At 37.2% G+C, this 23,419-nt stretch overlaps 1 protein-coding gene across 1 annotated transcript in view; it reads left to right on the top strand.

Moving 5' to 3' along the window:
- Positions 1-984: 984 nt before the first annotated feature.
- LOC121431585 (wings apart-like protein homolog) overlaps positions 985-23,419 on the top strand; it is a 35,255-nt gene continuing 12,820 nt past the window's right edge. The window contains exons 1-4 of the mRNA XM_041629132.1: positions 985-1,128; positions 7,382-8,683; positions 11,612-11,671; positions 22,628-22,804. Of these exons, the coding sequence (XP_041485066.1) occupies positions 7,469-8,683; positions 11,612-11,671; positions 22,628-22,804 (1,452 nt within the window). The 5' untranslated portion in view covers positions 985-1,128; positions 7,382-7,468. The remainder of the gene's footprint in view (positions 1,129-7,381; positions 8,684-11,611; positions 11,672-22,627; positions 22,805-23,419) is intronic.

The following is a 23,419-nucleotide window of genomic DNA, read 5'->3' as shown; positions in this document are numbered from 1 at the left end:
TTGGATCAAACTTTAATCTCGTTACCGAAATACATAACTATAATACAAGAAACAGCCATTTCAACTTTTGCTTACCAGAAAGGATAGGGAGTATTGGTAACTCCTTTTATTACAATGCTATAAAACATTGGAATTCCCTTCCCAATTATATAAAGGAAATAGGAAACTTTTTGCATTTTAAGAGGAAATTGAAAGAATATCTTTCACTTGAGAGTCAAAAAGAAGATGAAAATGATATGTTATACGGTTGATTTAGCCTGAATACTGACCTAGGTCTTTTCTCTTCTCTACCAGGTATTATTATGTATTTTACATAGTGTGATTGAAGCTTCGATATGTTCTTTCTTCTATTCTTTCTATTTCTTTTATCTCTTCCTATTCTCCTGTTCGTGTTGTTATTGTCGTCACCGTTTTTGCTGTTGTTCTTCTCCTTATTTATTTTCCTTCGTTATCAGTTTCTTCCGTCTCCTTCTACTCCTCGTCCCCACTATTCTTCTGTTGCTCCTCTTCCTTCTTCTTCTCCTTCTTTTCTTCTTCTTCTTCGTTATATTCTTGTATATATCTAATTTATTGTCTATATATCTTGTTTATTGGTAATACTAAATTCTGATTTTTTTCCTTCATTTTTAATATGTAAATAGTATAATTGAACCATTTTATTATCTTAATTCAGGACCCCACTGGAAATAAGCTTTCGAGCTTTCGTGGGTCATCCTGTGCAAGCCTGTTGTTTTAATGCTACTGTATATATGTTATGGTGACTTGCCAAATAAAATCAATCAATCAAATTAAATATGTAAAATAATTGAACCAGGATAAATTTCCTTAAAACTGTATACTCCATTTCTTGAAATGAGCAAACTTGTCAACGAACATCTTGGCCAGGGATCTCAGCCCATTTATCAGTGTTTATTCTCACAGTCAACAACATGTATGGTTTATCGCCGTTGAGGGCCGCAATGTTTTCATCTGATATGCGCATGCGCACTATACCTGTTAAGCCTCTACGGTTTCAAAATGGCGAAATACATGTCGCTTTGTTGCTGAAACTTTGGATGATTTATTTTCTAAACGAGAGCAAAACCAAAACAACGACGTTGCATCAAATATTAGAGAAGAATGTACTAGGTAATATCATGTATGTTTTGTTGGTGAAATGTTTGACTTATGTCTTGTTACTCAATGTATTTACTTCCTGAGAAAGTTGGCCCCATACCATTTCCCCGCCGTCATGATGAATGGGATTTCTAGCATTAAAACTTAATAATACTAGCGTTGGATCTTGGACAAACAACCTCCGCCGCGCCGCCGGCCGTCACGGCCCGGGTCTGCGAGGCGGTGTTCGTAGCCCGAGGGGGGGGGGGTATTCAGAAAAGATTCCGGCAAGACTTCCATATGTCCCCTCCACTAAAATTGAAAAAAAAATATGGAGGTTTATCAAGAATTATCTAACATATATCTAAGAGATTTAAGAAGGAAAAATCGGATACATAAATATGGCTTTATTCCGTCAAAAATTCGAGTCAGTAATTCCTAATGGCATCGGTTTATTTAGTCAGAAAAATAAATACCCAATACTCTTATCTTGGAGAGTAGACTAGTCGTAATATCGGTTGATAATTGTTATGAAACCCATGGCTTTCAACAATTCCTGCTAGCTCAGTGAGTAAGGCGACAGACTGGAGATGCTTCGTTCTGCAGCGAGAGGTTCGTATCCAAGCTAAGTTCCCACCGGAAGTTAGAAGAAAAAAAAAAGAAGAAAGAAGAGAAAGACAGAAGGGGGTTTTTGTGGGGAAGTATTTTTTAAAATTAGTGGAGGGGACATATGGAAGTCTTTCCAAGATTCCTCATTACTTCCTTTCCCCATTTGACATGTTTGAACAGTAGAACAATTTGGGGGGTCAGGTATCCGGACACTTTATGTATTTTGAAGCCTTCTTTTTTTTGTCTTTGGATTACACTGAAAATATGAATTCAATAGTTGCAATCATCTTCTATTTTGTTCTCTATAATATTGTCTAACATTCTGCACTATAAATTGATTAATCTTTGCTTGTATTTTTTTCCAAATGACTTTCTAAAATTGATCGTCCGGACACACAACAACTGGGTATAACACGGCCAATAAGCATGATAAGCCGCCAAGTACTATCAGGATACTATCAAGTACGGTACCTGTTCGTAGGGTAGATTTGACTGTCGACATGTTAATTGTTATTATTCTGCAATCTATTTTTTTGTTCTAAATCTAATTGAAATTTCTTTTCACAAAATGATGATATTCCATGATTCCAGGCTGGAGTGTGATCTTTGCAGTTTGCACCAACATGACAAAATGCAAATGATGTTTGTTAAATATAACTTTGATTGACCCTATTTGCCTATTAATTGCAATGTTCATTTTCAAATTCCATCTAGATCTAGGCCTAAGCCTAGATTATAAATAAAATCATAAAATCTTGAACATGTTGAAATGTCTGTCTGTGTTGCCAGGTTTCACAGCCGAGATTCGACATCACTAGATAGCTGGCAGCCGTCTGTTTTAAGGATTTTTAAAACATTTTTAATTCTTTTAATTTCTCGTAAATAGGCGGCTTGTGATCGTGCAGCCGCCATTAAGCCTTATTTAAGGGGTAAACAATATAAAATCCCCCGGACGGGGCTCATCGATTTTTGTTTTTCATAAAAATATGTAAAAAGAACTGGGCCAAAATAACGATTATTATTCTGTTTTGGCCTGAAATGCACCAAAGCAGGATCAAATAAACTTAAAAGGAGAAAAAAAACAGTGATTACTTCAGCTGTCGTGCAACTCCCACTTTCCTTGTTTATCCGAACTTAATACATAACAACATTAGGCTACATTACACCAACCTGGTGGACTGTACTTTAACGAATGATGATGATGATAACAGACCTTCATTTTTGAGGAGCCTGATTGCGCTGGCGCTCCTACTGTGCTCCTAAAAAAATAAGGAGAACAAAAAATTGCGCTCCTTGAAAAAAAAAAAAACTTCACCAAAAGTAACTGAAATTTCACATTTTACATCTTTATATTCATGAAATGGGCATCTATTTTCCATAATTCCTTGAAATTATTTTGATTAACAGCATTTGGAAACTACCGAAAAATGAAGAATATTCACCTCTTTCCTCACTCTGATTTATGATGTTAAACTCTGTAAATATTGTAGTCCCATATGTAGATTTTCATGGTGTTGACCAAGTGTAAAATGATCAAACTATCGTTTTAAGTTATTGTTGCAACACTATGAATGGAAGTAGACATTTGGGACTACACTATTTACCGATTGTAGCATCATCAATCAGAGTCAGGAAAGAGCTGAATATTCTTCATTTTCCTGATAGTTTTCAACTAAATCAAAATAATTTCAAGGAATTATGGAATACGGATGACTATTTCATGGATTCAAAAGATGTAAAATGTGAAATTTTAGCAATGTTTTGTAAAGTTTTTTTTTTAAAGCAGGAGCAGGATATTTTGTAAACATAATGACCCAGGCCTACATGTACAAGTAGTTTCACCACAGATTAATTAATAGCTACACAGCTATTGAATTTACAATTTTAAGAAAAATCTACAATTTACATATAGCATGCATGTATTGCATTATTGAGCTCATATGTCCATGTAGGAGAGTGATTCTGAGGAGCTCAATTTAGGTCCTCGAAAAAATAAGGAGAGCGATTTATTGAGCTCCACGAAATCATGAACGTGAAGGACTCACATAAACATATGGCCATTGAGTCCCTGTACAGATCGAGTAAGAACTTCGGTCTCTGTAATTGGTGAGTGGAGCCAACAGAGTTTTGCGGGACAACCAATAAAACAGAGACCGAAGCTTTTGGTCTACATGTATGTCATCCCCTGCCCTATGTTGGACATAGGCGTGCCATTTAGAGCATCGCGCGTTCAAAAGTCATACCTTTATACCTTTATACCGCATCTACTGGAAAAATACAGTTGTGTCTGCAGTCAAGTTTCCAGGTCTATCTTGTACTGTACGTTGTCTTCCTAGCTTGGATAAATCGCTATCTGTGCTATTTGTCCTTTGCTGTGCCAATGCAGTGACTAGTACTAATCCCATGCATGAGCATAATGCCATGCAGACCAAAACTTGTCTAGTTTTGTTTTGAAGTGATTGACTGTTGATGCGTCATAGCGTGCGAGAGCCGCTGAATTGTTTCGCACCGCATATGTCATGTTGGCTGCTATATTTTCAGTAAAAATCATCTCTCCTTTACGGGATGTTTTGGGTTAAAAAAATAAATAGGGTCATAAGATTCTACCAGTTAAGTATTTTTTTTTATTTGTGGAGTACCATAAGCTGGCTTTATTATGTGAGCAGTGCTATAGAATTGATGAATTTATGCAAGGTACCCTCATGTGTGGGACCTTTTTGGGAGGTAGTTGATGTCATTTTGTCCCATATTTGTGCACCTTGAACCTTGAAGAAATAATCCTTTTTGCCGCTCATACTGGAAGCTAAATTGGAATGGGTGGATGTGCATTCAATGGTCGACAGTGATGTTTGAGGTTATTTTCAATAAAAAGTGGAGGGTGCAACTAAAATCATGGTCTTTTGGTTGACAATAATCGAAGTCCAGCAGGTGGCTTCCAATTTCTAATAACTGGGAAGGCAACCACCTGGAAAGGAGTAAGAGACGGTGTATTGATACTTGATAGCTGCATTGGGAAGTCTCTTCCAGATTCTCACAGTATGAGGATAGAAGGAGCGTTTCAAAGCTCTACGAGAAGCATCATGTATAGGGACAGTGATTTTCCGTTTCAAAAAATGGCCTTTTCCGTTTCAGAAAATCTCAAATTCCGTTTCAGCACGTCAGAAAACGGAAATTCCGTTTCCCCATAGACGTTGTACACACGGAAAAGTGACAATTCCGTTTACACATTGAATAGCAAAATCAAAGCGCATACACTCGCACTGGCCAAAATTTGTATCTGCTACTGTACCAACAACACAATAGAATCCGTTCTAATCGGATCTATGCTGGTGTATTTAATGATTTTTCAAACTGATTTAGCATGCATACATCCTCACCTTTCACATAATTAGCATTATTTTACGGTGAAATTAAATTTCATCCATAATTTGGGGTTTTTTGGACATCGTTATCATCAGTCAACGACTTTCGCCAATCCGCCATCTTGGATTTTAAGACCACGATATCGTGCTGTTACATCTTCAAACGTAGAGGGCAGCAACACACGACCGTGCAGTTGAGCGATGTGAAGCTCAACCCGGCCGGCCGGGTACGATCGCGGGGTACTATCGAGTGTGCTGATGTCGAGAGCAATCACGATGTGTGAATTGTCATGATTGTAGCGAAGTGAGATCGTGTTTTCTGGGGTTTTGTGGCCATTTAATATTCTCATTTTGTTGTTATTTTGGAGTAATTTCTGTTGCTATTCTGTGTATTTTGAGGGAAAATACGTTTTCCGTGATTTTCCGTTTGAAATGCCACTTTCCGTTTCAAAATGCCTTTTCCGTGAATTCCGTCCGTTTTCCGCGATCGCGGAAAATCACTGTCCCTACATGTATGGTGAGCTTGAGAAGATGATCTCATCTGCCTATGAAGGGAGCTACTGTAAGATTGATAGGGAGTGGAATATCCACTATTTTATGGTAGATTTTTGAAGAAAGATGGCAAGAATGGAGTAGAATTGAAGAAGGCAGACTATGTCTAGAAAGAAAACCATTGCAAAATCGTTGGGGTGATCAGAAAGCCGGAAAATTGAAACCATGCAGAATTTTGATTATCTGGCGTATACATGTAGATTGGCCAATCTGTATTGCGCAAATGCTTTCCATGACAAAAGCCAAGAAGGCAGTGTACAGTCAGAACACAGGTCCCTATGCTAATGAGCAAAAAGGGCAGATTCATCCAAATCATCTCGTGGCTGAATCCTCCTTGCAAAATCTTGTGATACGTTAGATTTTCTTTCTCTAAGAAATGACCTGTTTTAACCTCAAGTTAAATGAAATATTATTGCACCATCAGATAGAGTAAATGTTACTCTTTCATATTGGTCATTTATTTTGTATACAATATTTTGTTAAATAAGTAAATTTCTAGCCTGAAAATGTGCCTCAAAACTGAATTTTCTTCCTCTGTTTGATTTTGCAAATTGTGCAAAACTTTTTATTTTGAGCGTCAATGATATCTATATTATCACCGTAAAGCTGAACTTCTGTACTTTCTCACAATGCCACTCTTGATATGCGGCACCTTTTAATCGGGTCAAGATCACACTTTTCCCACCAAGGAACAAGACGAGATTTCTGAAATTTTGTACTTGCATGAAACCCAGAGTTCTGATTGGCTGGATAAGGGTTCACAGAACAACAGGCTCGGGGTATTTGAGGAGATTACCACATGGGAAATGTGACCTTCCCATGAACCCAGGCACTGGAACCGTTGGAATTTGCCAGTGTGAGGTCTCTTTGACCAATCAGAGTCCAGTATTCTTGTTTTCAAGCTGTTTTATGTACTTGGCAAATGAAAAGCGTGATCTTGACCCGATTAAACTAATTCTTATTTTGAAACCTATATCATACATATTCAGCTTTATCATGATCTAAATATCATTTTGGCTTAAACAAGAATAAAGTGTGAAAATAGTAACTTTTGTCAGGTGAAAATGATTATTTTGTAGCATATTTTAGATCAAAATTTAAGCTATGTTACAAAATCTTTGAATAAATTCAAATACATGACCTGAAAGAATGATTCTTCTTTACAATGATACCAAATTCATGAAATTTGATGCACAATTAAAGCAGCAATGGCCAAATGAAAAGAGGTGTTTTGGTCTGCATCAAGCGAATTAAATATGCAAAACGTCTCAAGCCATGAATATCACTTGGATGAAAGAAGCCACTTTCTTAGGACCTGCCGTCTGACTGGTGTAAACATGACATTATGTTTGGATTATGGATTTTGCTGAAACCTTCACCATAAACCAACTCATAGGTTTAAAAACATCATAATTGTAAGAAACAAAAACATTTTGTTTTCTAGACCATTACTTTTTGAAGATCACAGATACTTGGGGTTGCCATTTGAATACTACCGGTAGTCAATGTTGATCTTGTAAGAGTTCCAAAATGAGAAGATAATTGATTATGTTATGTATGCATTTGTAAGTGTGGTACACTGCAATGCATTGCAGTAGTGTCCATTCTTTTCATCCCACTCCCTGCATTTTGTATAAACTTCAAAACCTTAAGCTATTTATTGATTTTGATGAGTTGATAGATTGTTTGATTTGTTTTGTTTCACAAACTGAATGTATAGAAAATGAATCTTACTATTTCTTACTATTCTCGTTATTTTTCAGATTGTTACATCATAGACTGGGTCCACTCAATATTTGACAAGCACAGAAGCTTCAGCTGGTATTAATCTCCCACTGGTGAACAATACTATGCCTCGTTACGGGGCGAAAACCTACGGGCGAAGTGTCCGTAAAGACGGCAACGACCACTTTGATGATTTATGGAACAAGAGTAAAGACAGCACGCGACCTGTAACCCGTCTCTCTCCAGCCAAGCGGACGGCTAATAACCAAGTGCAAACCACTTCTCGACAGACCAGATCCTCTCCCTCCAAGCCTTCAAGAATGGCCAGCTCTGAGAGTTCCAGGCCAACGCGACAGAACACTGTCTTGAAAGAAGATGTTAAAGGTGTTATAAATCCAAAGAGGAGAAGAAGGGCAAGTAGCACTGATGATCCATTCAGTTTTAGCAGTGATGATGATAAATCACCCATTAAAAGAGCCACCACAGACAAGAACAATTCTAGTGAAGCCAGTAACTCTCGGCAGTCAAGGGCATCACTACACTTTGACAATGGTATTGAATCAAGGAACAGTTCCAAAGTACCATCTAGGAGTGCCAATACAACAAGGAATAGTGCAAAGTCAAAAATTAAATCTCCAAGCAACCAAACCTTGATGACACAATTTGCACACAATTCTACATATAGTGACTCTTCTAGTGAGAGAAAGGATGACACCGATGTTGAAATGGATATTATGGATGACATTCTGAGTAGCCAGAATGGGTCCGATATCTCAAGTTCACAAACAAGTGTAGTGTCAATATCAGGAAGCCAGTGTTCAACGTCATCAGCGATGAATTCCCGTCAGGGTAGGAGGACGACGGGTAAACTTGAAACTGTTGCAGAGTCCACAAGCACCAATAGTTCCTCTTCTCAATTATCAGGTAGTGCCTCCTCACTAAGGGGCAGTACTAGAGCAACAAACAGTGCTAGCCAATCATCTAACAAAAACCTAAGAACTATTCCCTCAGGTTCTAGTCAGGACTCTGTAATGAAGAGTGATGCTGATGATGATTCTGATGACTCTGAAGTTATTATTGTTTCAAGTACTAGCAGGAGTAGCAGCTCCCAAGGTAGTAGTCAGTCATCGAGTTCATCTGGGACGTCAAAGTCGTCAACTTCAAAGCCTAGTCTGAAGACTTCTAAATCTGTACCTCCTGCCAAGCCTGCGAAGTCAACGGCTTATGATGAATTTGATTTCTCAGAAGATGATGATGTGACAGACACTCCTGCACTGAGGAAGGTGAAGTCAGCTAGTGCTGTGGACAATGCTAAGAAAATCTTCAACAGTCCAAAGAAGGTATGCCCATATTTCAAAATATTAATGTTTTATGCCTCTTCATGTTTTTGGCGTCATCTGTCATTACTGTCCCTTTTTTTTTGTTCTCCTGATTACTAAAGAGGCCCTTTGAGGGATAATTTTCAAACTTGGTTCAAGTATGCATAAAGGAGTGACAAATGTCATAGAGGCCATACATGAACATGAACTGAAATTCTTGCAACAACTTACATGTACATGCATGAACCATTGTAGGGACTTCAAATAGATATTGGAGGAATGATTATCAAATAACATTTTAGAGTCCCTGATGCTAAAGGTAAATTGTCACAGAGATCATTATTACCAGTCATTCCTTGTATTACTAGACACCCAAAGATTCAAATATCAAGTTTAACCAATCAATACTATTAAAAGAATATTTATTTTTGGCTACACTGTAGGTACATGTCCAAAAAGGAGTGAATCTGATTTTATAATGCTTTTCACCTTCAGATGACTGAGTTTCACTTTTGTAAAGAGTTGTCATTTTGTAATATAAAAAATTATGCCTTTTGGGTATTTTTTTAATACATTAACACTATTAAAAACATGTTCTGTTATTTCTAAACATGTAATTTTGTCTTGCCTGCTGAAGGCGGCGTCAACATCGAATCTTAACCTAAGGTAAAGTTATGTCATCATCATCATGTCCTCATAACTTAGAAAGTATACATGTATGGGCCTACAAGTTCATGAAACTCGGATATAATGGTTATCAATTGTAACCGAACATCCTGCCAGAGTTTGATGTCTCATGACCAAGATGAAAGGTCATTTAGAGTCAATGACCATGTTGGAGGAATCAATGCCAAAATCTTAAATGAAGGTGAAGTTTTAAAGTACATGGGCCTAATTCTTGAAACTTGGACATAAGGGTAATCTATCTAGTATTACTGAACACCCTGCCCAAGTTTCAGGTCACATGATAAAGGTCAAAGGTCATTTAGGGTCAATGAACTTTGGCCATGTTAGGGGTATTTGACTTCCATCATACATGTAACTTTGAAAGTTTATGGATCTGGTTCCTGAAACTTGGACATATAAGAGTTATCAAGTATTACTGAACATCTTGCCTGAGTTTCAGATCACATGACCAATGTCAAAGGTCATTTAGTGTCGATGAACTTGATTATGTTGGGGGAATCAAAACAAAATTTTAACCAAGGTTAATTTTTTTCAATATCATAACTCTGAAAATATGAATGGATCTAGGTCATGAAACTTGGACATGAAAGTAATCAAGCATCAGTGAACATCCTTGGTGAGTTTCAGGTCACATGACCAAGGTCTATGAACTTTGGCCATGTTGGGGGTATTTGTTGAATCGCCGTCATAACTTTGAAAGTTTATGGATCGAGTTCATGAAATGTGGACATAAGCAGCGTTCTCGCCAGAAAAAAATTCACCCATGTCGGGGACTTGTGCTGCCACTGGTGGGGGTTCACCCCCTCCCGTGCGGAGCGCGGAAGCGACGGCCTTTTCATCAAATAGAGACGCTAAGGAAGCCCATTGTGGCGTATTTTTAAGCCCACACAAATGCACAGATACTTGCCGTTCAGTCCAAAGAAAGAGAAGTGCAGCTTTCCAGCTTATGAATTGTAAATATTTTCGAGAAAAAAAAGAGTCGGGCCCTGGTTGGACCAGACATGAGAAGTCAAAGGGCTTGTCGTGTTTCTAGATTTAGGCTGGATCTGCAAAACATGTCCGCCGCTCCGTCGATCGTCTATATAGCGCGCACGTATCGTGCATGCACCTAGTTAGCGATGATCTGTGCATACATGTACGGTACAGTATACAAAATGCGCATCCAACGAGCATCGGCGCTAGCTAGGGCCCTGCACTGATTTTCATTTGCAAGTGGTCTTAAGTTGGTGGGACTTCGGCGCAACCCGATAAATGAAGTTGATATCACTCAGAGGAGTTTATGGAGAGTATTATTTTTTTCTGAATATTTCCATTTAATTTTTCCAAGCATGTCGCTGAAATTTTACCCTTGGTTCCACTTGGTCTCCATTTCCGCACGCATGGTGTTTGAACCATGCGTATTATACACTGGCGAGAACGCTGGACATAAGGGTAATCAAGTATCACTGGTAATATGAATGGTGATTTTTTGTGAATGATTATTATTAGAGTTCTAAGTGAGCACTGTTGCTAATATTGAATCGCGTAATGCAGGCAAAACTGCCAGAGGCGCTCCACTTGTTTTGAATCTTATCTACGTACATGTATAAATCATATAGCCATTTAAAAATATTGCATTGTTTTTGCACTTTTTTTAGCCAAGCTTGACATTATTCTATATCGAAAGCACCCTTAAATTATTTTAGTTTAATTAAAAAGTAGTCATCTTGGCAGTATAAACAATGAGTACTTTATAAGGTTCACACTTCATGGTCATTCCCTGGAAGAAGATTGCCATCTTCAAACCCCTTTATGAAAAAACACCCTAATATACATGTACCACCATTAAGGTTTCTTAAGGTACAAGTATGTCACATGAGTCACATTTCACAAAACAAACAAAATTTGGGGGACAAAGGATATTAAGGATTTTATTGTAAGATGTTAACTCTTTGGGCCTGAGTCATTACATTTATCTATAATTTATTAATAATATATATGTTGAACATGTCACATGTAGACCTTCATGTACATTTAGAGATGTATCAGAGCTTGAATGACTTTTTAACATTGCTTTGCTTTGAAGATGTACTAGGAAAGAGCATAGTAAACATAAGAAACGTTCAACTTAATAAAAAAAATTAGATACTTTTGGCTTCCCATACTTAAACCACAACTTTAAACCTGAGTTTAAGTTAAACCTGCTATCAGAATACAGGCCAATGTGTTTATATGACTGGGTACCAGTAATATGTCACCTGCCTGTTTGTTTTTCTGCTACAGTCTCCTGCCAAGGCTAAATACAATGCAAGATCGTGGAATAAACCTGATATTCCTGAAGAGGTAAGTGAATTTCATGAAGTTATGAAGTTTGACTTTCCTTGAGGGAAATACCCAATATACATGTACATGTAGATGTCTCATATTGCCCCAAGTATTAACAAGGGCAATATGGGTTTAGTGAAGCAAATATATTTGCTATCTCCCTCAAGGTAAGTCAATATTATTATTACTACCTACAGCTGTAAATTGTGTAATATGAGCATTTATTCGTAGAAATTTATATGCTTACGTGTTTGCCTGTGTACCTGTTGATAATTCCGATTTCAGGTTATTCTTGTATACAGTAGGAATGTAATCTGGGCAAAATAATTGTGACACGAATATCGCTAACTGCACAAAAACATGTTCTGCACATAAACATGTGACCTGTTTTTATTGTTTTGACATTTTCAAATTTGCTTATTGAAAAATTGATGACATTTTCACTTCACTAGTGCTGTTATCGGTAAGAAAATTCTCTGTTGATATATCGCTAAAAATATCTAACCGATATTGACAACTATCAACAAAAGAACATAATGAATGCGCATTGCATTGATTAGCGATGTCACAATACTCCCGCTGGTCAAAATTTGTATCTGCCACTGTACCAACCACGCAGTAGAATCCACTCTAATGGGATCTACGTGGGTACATAAAATATTCTGATGAACATATTGAACATGAATAAATCCTCACCTTTCACATTTTAGCGTTATTTTACGGATGAATGAAGTTTTATTGATAATTTTTTTTTTTTGAGCAGTCAACGATTTCGTTCTATCCACCATTTTGGATTTCAAGATTGTGCTGTTATCTTCAAACATAGAGGGCAGCAACACACAACCTGCATGTGAATGTTTTCGATACGGCCGATCGACCGTACCCCGCCTGCGCGGCCGGGGCGAAGGGTACGAGGGGTCACGATGTGTGGATTGTCATGATTTTGTAGTGAAGTGAAATCGTGTATTGTGAGGTTTTGTGGCCATTTAATATTTGTATTTTGGAGTTATTTTTGTTGCTGTTCTGTGTATTCTGAGGAAAATCATGTTTTCCGTGATTTTCCATTTGAAATTCCACTTTCCGTTATAAAAGGCCATTTCCGTGAATTCTGTCGTTTTCCGTGATCACAGGAAATCACTGTCCCTTTTCTTCGTTATTTGGTACTTATTTTGGTCGCTAAATTGAGCTTATGAACGTTTTCAATACCATCGAGTGATGGAGTGGAGGGCAGTCACGATAATTGGATTGTCATGATTGTAGCAAAGTGAGATTGTGTTTTGTGGCCAGTAAAGTAATAGTTTTCATATTTTCTTGAGGTTGTGGAGTGATTTCTGTTGCTGTTCTGTGCATTTTGAGGAAAAATATGTTTTCCGTGATTTTCCGTTTGAAAAGCCACTTTCTGTTTCAAAAGGCTGTTTTCCGCGAGCACGGAAAATCTTTGTCCCTACATTACATAATAGCGGGTATTATCGACGAGAGAAAGGTTATGGATAGTCGCTAAGTGGCAAAAACGTGTGATTATCGACAGGACTGGCGATAAAGAGATAATCGATAAACAGCACTACATGCGTGTGTATCCAGACTAATTTATCATAACAGTCATGCCCCTATGGGCTAAAGTGAACAGCAAAACTGTAAAAAACTGTGAGTGATGATTGATGGGGAAAACTACCCTTTATCACCTGATTGGCTTTGACCAATCCTACATTTAGGCCTACATGTACATGTATACATGTATGTAGCAAAGTTCTTTAGTGCAGAATATTTATGAAAATTATGAGATGTGCTGTACATGTATATTACATTCAGATACTGCAGGCCTACTCTGGGAAAACATTCATGTACTGTACATGTAGAAAAAAGTACTTTTTTAGTGATTGGTACATTAGATTTTTTTATAATTTTAATGTGGTACAAGCATAAGAATTCGCCAATGGATTTGTATATAACAAGAGATTAAACTCATGGCATTAATATCTGGATTTTAACAATGTTTGACACATTTACTGATTTATTTATTGTTTACATGTTCTGACTTCTGCTGTAGATCTCCAATGTGTGTGTGTATGTGTGTGTCCGTTTGTTGCCGTACTCACAATCACATGTACATGTATCCATATGTGGGTACAGTTCTGCTTGTACATGTAATTGATGTATGTACATTCTGTTTTGCCAAACACGTTTGTACAACTATTGCTCCACATGTACATGTATCTCCTGCTGTTGTCTCTGGAATCCCTGCTTTAAGTGTTTATGTAAATCACTGTACTTGAATTTGATGATTTCATGTGCCCCAAATTAACCAGCATTGTTGGAATTACTATGATTATACATGTACATGCCATATGTACGTGTAGAGTGTATTGGTCTGGGGATAGTTATCGGATGGCAGATAAAGAAGTAATAATACCATCTTGAAATCTAACTTCTCACAAAACAGTTGTACAGTGTACAGTTAAACAGTAATGTACATAGAAGCATATTCAATGTTTGCACAAACTTGAGTGGATGATGTCACTCAATCTCTATTTGTCTTGTATTTCATTGTTTGAATATATTTTATATAAATAGATGTAGAAGATACAGGTGTATTAATTTTGGAGATTGCTAGAACTGTGTTGAAATACCTGCAGATAATATGCCAAAGATTATTTATAATATTTTTTCCTCCTATCCTGAAAGCATATTTGTATTAAAAACATATATCTTGCCATACAATTTCAATGATTATTCTATTGCAGTGAACTCTAGCCTTTAGGAAAGTGAAGAGAGTTTTAAGCATGCAGAGTTCATATAGAATACTTGTTAAAGAGGCCTTGACTGACACAGCACTCTGGCAATAGATCAAGGCCTCATTCACACTGGAGCAAAAAAACTACACAACAAAATACAAAAAAAAAACAAGCACAATATTCTCATGAGTTAGGATGCCTTCTGATAATCACAACATAAATCTATCGGATATCTTAAATGCAAGAAGAAGAAAAGATACTTGCATTTTATTAGAATAATATTACAATGGAACAACATGTTTGTTGGCCTACGTACATGTACATACCTGTAGATTGTTGTATTACAAATAATGATGATGACCATAGAATGTGTTCATATAGATATTCATTAGTATGTACATGTAATAAGCATACATGTAGGTCCTACATTTTTCTAAGCAATCTCTACAATGTACATTAATTATACTGAGATTAGTGATGCTTTGATCGATTCCATCTACATGTAGGTTCGAACTGCACCTCTGTACATCTACTATAACTCTTACCTTTTATAGATCTTGAAATCGTAAGTGTAAAGGCCTATAGAGTGTGAACAGGGTCTTTATAAAGAAATTTTGTCAGGTACATACACTTGAAGGCTTCCCCTCTGGAGAACACCAACTCTATCAGGGTCATGAAGTCAGCTCTTAAAATGGAATCTAATACCCCTTTCATACTGCGCTTTTCTCCAGTGAACTTCGCCGGCGAAGGGAAAAGTGTCCAGTATGAAAGATACACAGGAGAACTTCCCTGGTGAACTTCACCGGCGAACTTCTCCACCTCTAGAGGTGGAGAACTTCGCCGGTGAGACTGTTTCCCCGGCGAAGTTCGCCGGTGAAACAGCCAGTATGAAAGCTAACCGGAGAACCTCTTTTCTTTAATGACGTCAGAGGTCTTTTTTTCTCCCTGAAATCCCCTGAACTGCCCTACACTGAGATTCTGCATGCTACACATGTAGCTAGCTATTTCTGTGGCTAAATGTAGAAGGCCACGCTTTATGAGTGATTTGATCATTCCACAGAGTAAAATACCCTAGAACATAGAGTTTTTTTTCAACAATAGTTATTATAAAAGCATAATTTTACATGCTGAAAATGCGCTTAAAATATCAAAATACTTTGATTCTTTTTTGTTTTTCTTCATATATTTCTAGAATATGTTGTAATTTATTTTTCTACACCTTTTTGTAATGGGTAAGAAGCAATGTTTACAATTTTCTTTTCATTCGTTCTAAATCTGCATGCACGTGCCGAGTGAACTAATCAGATGAGAAATGTTTACCAGCTGTCATCTCCAAAACTTCACTGATGAAATTAATTGGATATCTGCAATTAATAATAAGGAATGAGTACAATTAAAATTCAAAATAAAAAAAGCTTTCACTTTCATTAGGTGGTTTCAGACCGCCTCGAAGTTCGCCAGTTCCAGGTATTCTCTGATCTGAAAAAACCAGGTACAGTATTTTGGTAATGTGAAAGCAAACTACGCGTAATTTCCCCAAAAGAAAATACCCGTAAATAGTAGGTACTTGGCGAAATTACGAGAACTTTCGTGGGGATTTTTCCAAGGTCGCAGGTATTTTGGCAATGTGAAAGCAAATTACGGGAACTTTTAGCCCAGCGTGTCGTTGGGCGCGGCGGCGTGGGTGGCTGCTGGGCTAGTGATTTTGAATCTCGCGCCTTGCCTGCTTATCAGACGGCACTGCGCATGCTCGTAACTTCGGGAACTTATCCCGAAGGATGTGTTTCGGGGCGGTGTGAATGCAGGAATAATTAACGGGTATTTTTTAGTCTTAAAAAGTTCTCGTAATTTAACGGGGATTCTTGTGATCGAGGCGGTTTGAAACCACCTATTGACACCTTGTTTGCTCTTACTTCCGCCCGAGCAAATCACCCGTCAACTTTTGCCGGGAAGAGATGTTAGTGCGAAAGGGTACATTTTGTTCTTTGCCAGGGAAGTGAGAAATGCGTGCCAGAGAAGTTCACCGACGAAGTTCACCGACGAAGTTCGCCGGTGAAAATGAAGAGGCCAGTTTGAAAGGGGTACCATATACAAGAGGAGCATTCAGTCAGTTGGAGCTTTCATACCTCTTTCATACTGTGCATTTCCCCGGTGAACTTTGCTGGCGAAGTTTGCCGGGGAAGGGGAATGTGTGCATTATGAAAGGTAAACCAGGAGAACTTTCCCCGGCAAACTTCACCAAGGAAAAGGCCTATATGAAAACTCACCGGAGAACTTCTCCACTTTAATGACATCAGAGGTCAAATTTCATACCTGAAGTCCCTGAACTGAGATTCCACACGGTGAATAAAGTGAATGGCTGATCAATCCTTAGTGTTAAACACCCTCAAAAATAGAGTTTCTTTTTTTCATAACAATATTTATTATGAAAGCATCTATTACATGCTAAAAATGCATTGAAAATATTTATATGAACAATATATGTAAATATAGACAAAACTATATTCATGGGTATTGCATACCCCCCAGTGCAGTTAGGGTTAAAATACCAGAATCGGGAAGAACCTGAACACTTCAGAAACAAAGGAGAAAAGCCCTGGGGGAAAAAACTTGGAGGAAAAACATACCCTAAAGGCTAAACATGTTTGGTTGGTCTTTAAATAAAAAATGGAAAAAAAAATACCCCAAATACGTTTGACCCCGTGATTGACCATTGACCAGTCTTTCAAAACCATTCTTACGTTTGAAAATCAGTGTTTTTGATACCCTTAATGATTGCACGCGCGGCCCGTGTCCAAAACTGAAAAACACCCTTATACGTTTTTTGGGTCACGCAAGTGTACAGCAATATATTTGACTGGCTCTCCCGGGCTATATTTTTTGTTTGGATTAAGCTTTCTATGTGAATGGGTTCCTTGCTTTTCCCTCAACTCTGAATGAGATCCAGCTTGCAAATCATTTTTTAAGCTGATCGTTGCAAGTACATGATAACCTTGCTTTGGCTCAGCTGCCACGCTCTCCAATGCGGGAGAATAGAGCTGAAGAGTTGAGCGAGGAGTGCCGCATATGGAACACGTGTGTTGGTGTGTGCTATATCCAATGTACAGTACCATTCCCTTTGCATGTCATTTATACAGCTCTTTGTGAGTGTATTAGTGTGTGTAGTGAACTGTATTCGATCAAGGGAAATCACATACACACACTCTTTCATACACTAGTACGTGTACACATGAGAAGGAGCCAACAACAATTCCTCTGCTATAAATACTAGCGCACCTATACATGTACATCTACGTGGATACCGGTCTGTGCCAGCATGTGTTAATGTTGAAAATCAAACTTGTTGACTTTTTTTTACTACATAGGCCTGCAATATGTACATGTACACTGAAATTATGAAAAACTGGAGTTTTGTATTTTTGTCTACTACTACTGATATGCATGTTCATGTGCAAAGTGCACAAATGATATATCATGAAATTCAATAGTACCCTGTTCACACTAATCAGTGTGAACTTTATGTACAGATGTTCATGTGCAAAATAACCCCCTAAACAAGTTTTTAGTGGGCTTTATTTACACATTTTGGCAACCAAACAAGTTGTCGCCAGAATATGACCCCGGGGAAAAGCTTCCAGGGAAAACACATACCCTAAACATGTTAGGCTAGTCTTAACAAAACAGCTTTTGGAAAAAAACACCCCTAAATACGTTTGACCCTGCGATTGACCATTGATCAGTCTTTCAAAACCACCCTTTGTTTGGAAAATCTGTGTTTTTAATACCCTTAACGAGTGCACTCACGACCCGCGTCCAAAACTAAAAAAACACCCTTTTTATTAAACGTGTTTTTTGGACAAGCATGTGTACAGCAATATATTTGACTGCACCCCCTCCCCTCCGGAAATATAATGTAGTTGCTCGCATGCACTGTGCTGTAGGACTGCATTATACAGTATAATGCATGAAGGCCTACATTAAGCACCTATAATTTTCTCTACATATAAAAATACATATTTCATGTCCACAAATTCAAAATAAACAGCTGAAAAAGCCAATTATGTGTACATGTACTACACTTTAGTACAGGCTGTAATACATACATGCCAGTATAATGTACCGGTACATGTAATACTTAAGTTTTTAGTCTTGGTAAATCCCCCCAAAAGTGCATGTCACTACATGTATATTCAATTTCATTACTATGCATCTGCTCCATAACGATTGTGGTATGAAGGAAACAAAATGTGTTTTAGTGGATAAATTTACTGATTTTGCATTAGGATCCAATCCCATTTGGTAACCGATCAAAGTGCATGTAGAATATCTGGATATTTTTTGTCTTGTTTATATAAAACACCTCGGGCAAGGAATTGGCAGAAAATTTCAGGATATAATCTTTGTCAGAAGCTTCTATCTAATTTAATACGTATTTTTTTTCTAATTTTTAATTCAAAATGGAAAACATTACATGTAGGCCTACCTAGAGAGGGCACAAGATTTGAATTTAAATCTTAACGGCTGGAAAAAAAAGCCTTTTTGGTTTAAAAAAAGCATTTGAGTACTATGCTTTAATGTTTGATGATACTCAAGTATACTGGGCCGTACTTTAGCAAAAGGAAGCAATACAAAAGTATTTGTTGTAAATGAGCAATATGTGTTCATCATTTACATAGGCATCAATGCAATTTAACAGCATATTTTCTTATTTCCATAGAACGATCATTTCTTCCCGAAATTTTACCTGAATGTGCAATATATACAAAGGGTGTTTCAGAAACAACAACTCAAATTTGACTTATATGTCACTTGCTTCCTTTTGCCACAAAGTCAGTTAAAAATCCCTTTAATATAGTGTCTTGACCGGAGATAGAACAGTCACTGTCGCATCCTCTATGGAATGGATTGGAATGAAGTTATTTTATAATTGAATAATTTAGCATGAACATGTATTAGTCTTGGAGGAAGACTAGTGAAGGTTACAAATTTATCAGATCATTTTCTGACATAGAGCGAATGTGGCTATTTTTGATTTCAGCATCAATCATGCAGGCTAGCACAGTCAAGATTTGTTACATGACAAGATGTACTAGATAGTAGTCACCTCTTTACAGATTGTTCACTCTTCTGCATGATGTGTAGGCTTATGTACATGAAAGAACAGAGGCTGTTCATGTACATTTATGTAGACTCTTGTATCAATATTGCTTGATGTATGTTTTAATAGAGGAATCAAGCCATTAGTAAAATCATGGAATTCTAGAATACATGTACATAGGCCTATATGCAGGCCTATATACATGTACATGAATGTAGGCCTACATACATGTACAGGGGGCCGTTTCATAAAGCTGTTCGTAAGTTAAGAGTGACTTTAAGAACGACCGGTGAACCTTTCTTACGCACTACAATCACCAATTAACATTTGATGGTGAATATCATTTACCACAAGAAAGGATCACCAGTCGTTCTTAGAGTCGCTCTTAACTTGCTCTTAACTTACGAGCAGCTTTATGAAACACCCACCAGGTTGTATAAGGTTATAAACACTACAAAGTTGTGTGTGATGAATGTGTCAGGGTTACATAACAAACTTGGATATCTGAAGAGGTAGCATGACATTGCAAAAAAAAAAACCGGAAACAAACAAAACAAACAAAAAAGCACACTCACACACATACACACACATATCACAAGAATTTGATGTATTGTCATTCATGAGGCTGACTTCTACATTGTGACCTTTAGGTCCTACATGTACTGTATCTGACACCCACTGAATTGTCAGGGTTACTGCAAAATGAGGACTTCATTACACATTAAAATAGAATAATGCTTACCCAACGCTTGCCCAGCGCAGCACCAAGAATGTATGCATGATCATTGAAGCATTGCAAGTACATTTAATGCTTCAATTACCACAGAACGGTCTTGAATCTATGTAATGGTTCATTGACATCTGTTCATTACTGATTACAATTTGCCAAGTTTTTGGTTGAGTATTAGACAAAGGTTGCATTGTATTTCTATTTTGTATATGCAATTCATAAATTTTGATAGCTAGGTTAGGTATTGTTCATTTCCAGCATTGTTCATCTTCTTCTTTTACATTGTTGTATACATGTATGTTTAGTTTATTATAAATATCCCTGGAGACTCATGTTTCATGTTTTCCTCGGAATGAAACAAAAATGTTCAAATAAAAAATCTCGAAATCAAGATATGAAATAAACAAAGAGCACATTTACATGTGCGCGCCATTTTTTTACCCTAGGATCATGATCTGAATCATTGTTCAAATCACGATTCTGCAGAATCAAGACTGCATTTACATGTAGTCAAAAGTGAAAAGAACGTCTTTCAATTCTCAAACATGAAACACGGCAATAGGGGCGTTTGGGAAAGACGTTTCTGTAGAATCATGAATGAAAAAGATCGTATAATCGTAATCATGATTTTATCATGATTCTATGATGTCACTGTGTTGGGCTACATGTACTTCAGGCTTGACCATTACCAAGCTCAAGGCACATGCTATGCTCACAGTGTATGTTAAATTATTATGCATGCATTTCTTGTCAGGTGCATTTACATGTAACTTCCAAGTTTTGTTGGTCATCGCATTCTCTGCTCTTTTAAAAAAATTTTTGTCATATTTTCAGCTTCAAGTTCTAGTAAATGAACTACTGGACAGATGGTTAGCTCAGTTATTGTCGAGTTAACAGTGCACTTCAGATACCATTTTCAGTTACCAACAAGATAAATAGATGTAAACAAAATGAGGTATAATAGACTGAATTCTGAAAGCAATGACTGATTTTTTGAGAGCCGAAACACACGCGAAAAGTAACCTATACTTGCTGGGTCAAACTTTGCACTGTGATGCGCACTGGATTGGCCAGAATCCGAGGAGAAACAGCATTGGAATGAAAGTCATCTAAACCCTGATTCTGTGGTATTGTTATTCATGTTGTGTTTTGAATCATGTTTCTGGCCTGAGTTGAGGTGGTATATACTCGCAGCCAAAGCATGTTCCTGACGTTAATATCCAATCCAAATGTTTTACATCTACATGTACCTGTATGTACATACATGTACATGTGTGCCTACTTGTCTAGCTTTGAACAAGCATTGTTAGGAATCATATTGTAGGAAGTAATGTTTTTGTATGGTTTCAGAAATATGAATCAGGATGTAAGGCTTTGGATTATAGGTCACTATAAAGTCAATCATATTTGCCGAAGTGGATACTTAAACAGAGGGATAGGACTGCGTATTGCAGTAACTGGCCATGGAATTTAACAGCATACATTTATTCGACCGGATTTGTTGGATGCAGATTCCCAGTAGAACATTTTACATCATGTTCTTTGTGCATTTGACAAAATATGAACATTTTGTTACTAACAAGATTCTTATGAATAGTGCAACATTTTAACTTCTGAACAGGTTTTATTTTATGTTCTTTTTGTTTCTCCTTAGCTTGGGTTTAATACTGTATACGTATCAGTAGATACATTGTGTAAGTTTGTTCAGAAGGTTTCAATTCTGAAATATAATTTTCTCATCGAATTTGTTTTCTTTGAATTCCATTCTTGAATGGTAACAATCCTATTGTCCTAGGGTTGAGTGAAGTCAGATATATTTCTTGCTTCCAATGGCATCACAGACAGATATGAGTCTCGTACATTGAGTACATTCACAAAGTCACAGAATGGAAACATGAAAAAACACTGAAATCATGGATTTTCAATTTCCCAACAAATATTTGCCATTTCATATCATTGAGTTAAATCTTTTTACAAAATTGAACACCGGTAATGGATAAATGATGGCATTTTGTATTCCTTCATTTTCTTCAGCTCATACTTTATAATACCTGCAATGTCCTCTGTTAACAAAGGCTGCCTTATTATGCATTCTTCTGTAGGTGCCTGGTAAAACGCTGTCTAATGCCCGCACTGTTGAAAAATTGAAATCTATAAAAATGCTTTTAAGAATCTTCACCCAGTGCTGGAAATATAATCTAATCTATGTTCTATGTAGCCAAAGCTATGAATCAATTGTGTAAATTATCTCTTGTTTTGCAATTTGCACCTTGAAGGTATGAAGGTATTTTAGTTACACAACCTTTTTACAAGGAACACAATGTGTGCATACAGGATAATTCTATAGATGCAATTTTTAACCTCGTAACTGATGAATTAAGGAATCTTTATCTCTCTATTTACTTTTTCTCCAGGATGAGTTTAGTGCTCCCACTTCCTCAGCCAGCCAAGGGCCTCTCCCATCAAAACCTGCCCCATTTAGGAGCGATGGTAAACAGAGGGCTAGTGGGCTAACCAAGCAGACAGTCTACCCCAAGAAGGTCAACCACTCCGTAGTCACGTCCCTCAAATGCAAAAAGGGCGACAAGAAGGTTCGTTCCTTTCTGTTTTTGTGAAAGATTTCATGTATTTGTCTTGTATCAAGAAAAATTATGATGGCATGCTTAGGGGTGGGTTGACCAGGACCCTGTTGTACAAAGTGTTACGATTGATCCAATCAATCGCAACTACATTGTATGGACGGCCAGCAACGTCAACATCTATTATGCATGTTTGTTCAAAATATTTTCTAGCTGTGATGTATATTCATGCATTCATTGTTTTCTTGAAAATTCACTGTGCTTCTCTTTGCATAAAAAGGACATTGTGCAAATTTTTCATAGAAAAAATTATGACACTGATGGATCTCCATAGAGTTACGATTGATCGGATCAATCGTAACTCTTTGTACAACAGGGCCCAGGCAACCAGTTTACGCAAAGAAAGTCAACCACTCTATACTTACTGCCCTCAAATGCAAAACGAGGGAGAAAATCATTATTTGATTTAGATTTTTGTTAAATTCATGTGTCCTCAGGCCTTCTATTTCAATATTTTAAGGACAAGACCACTGTTTTATATGACGCGATTCTCAGTATACTTTCTTGAACTGGAGCCCGTAACACCAAGCTTAGCAATGATCGCAGAACATTTTTCTACAATTGATT

Source organism: Lytechinus variegatus, chromosome 18, assembly GCF_018143015.1.
Source record: "Lytechinus variegatus isolate NC3 chromosome 18, Lvar_3.0, whole genome shotgun sequence".
Classification (NCBI taxonomy): domain Eukaryota; kingdom Metazoa; phylum Echinodermata; class Echinoidea; order Temnopleuroida; family Toxopneustidae; genus Lytechinus; species Lytechinus variegatus.
Note: the sequence above shows the minus strand (reverse complement) of the source record. Positions and strands in the feature narration are given on the sequence as shown.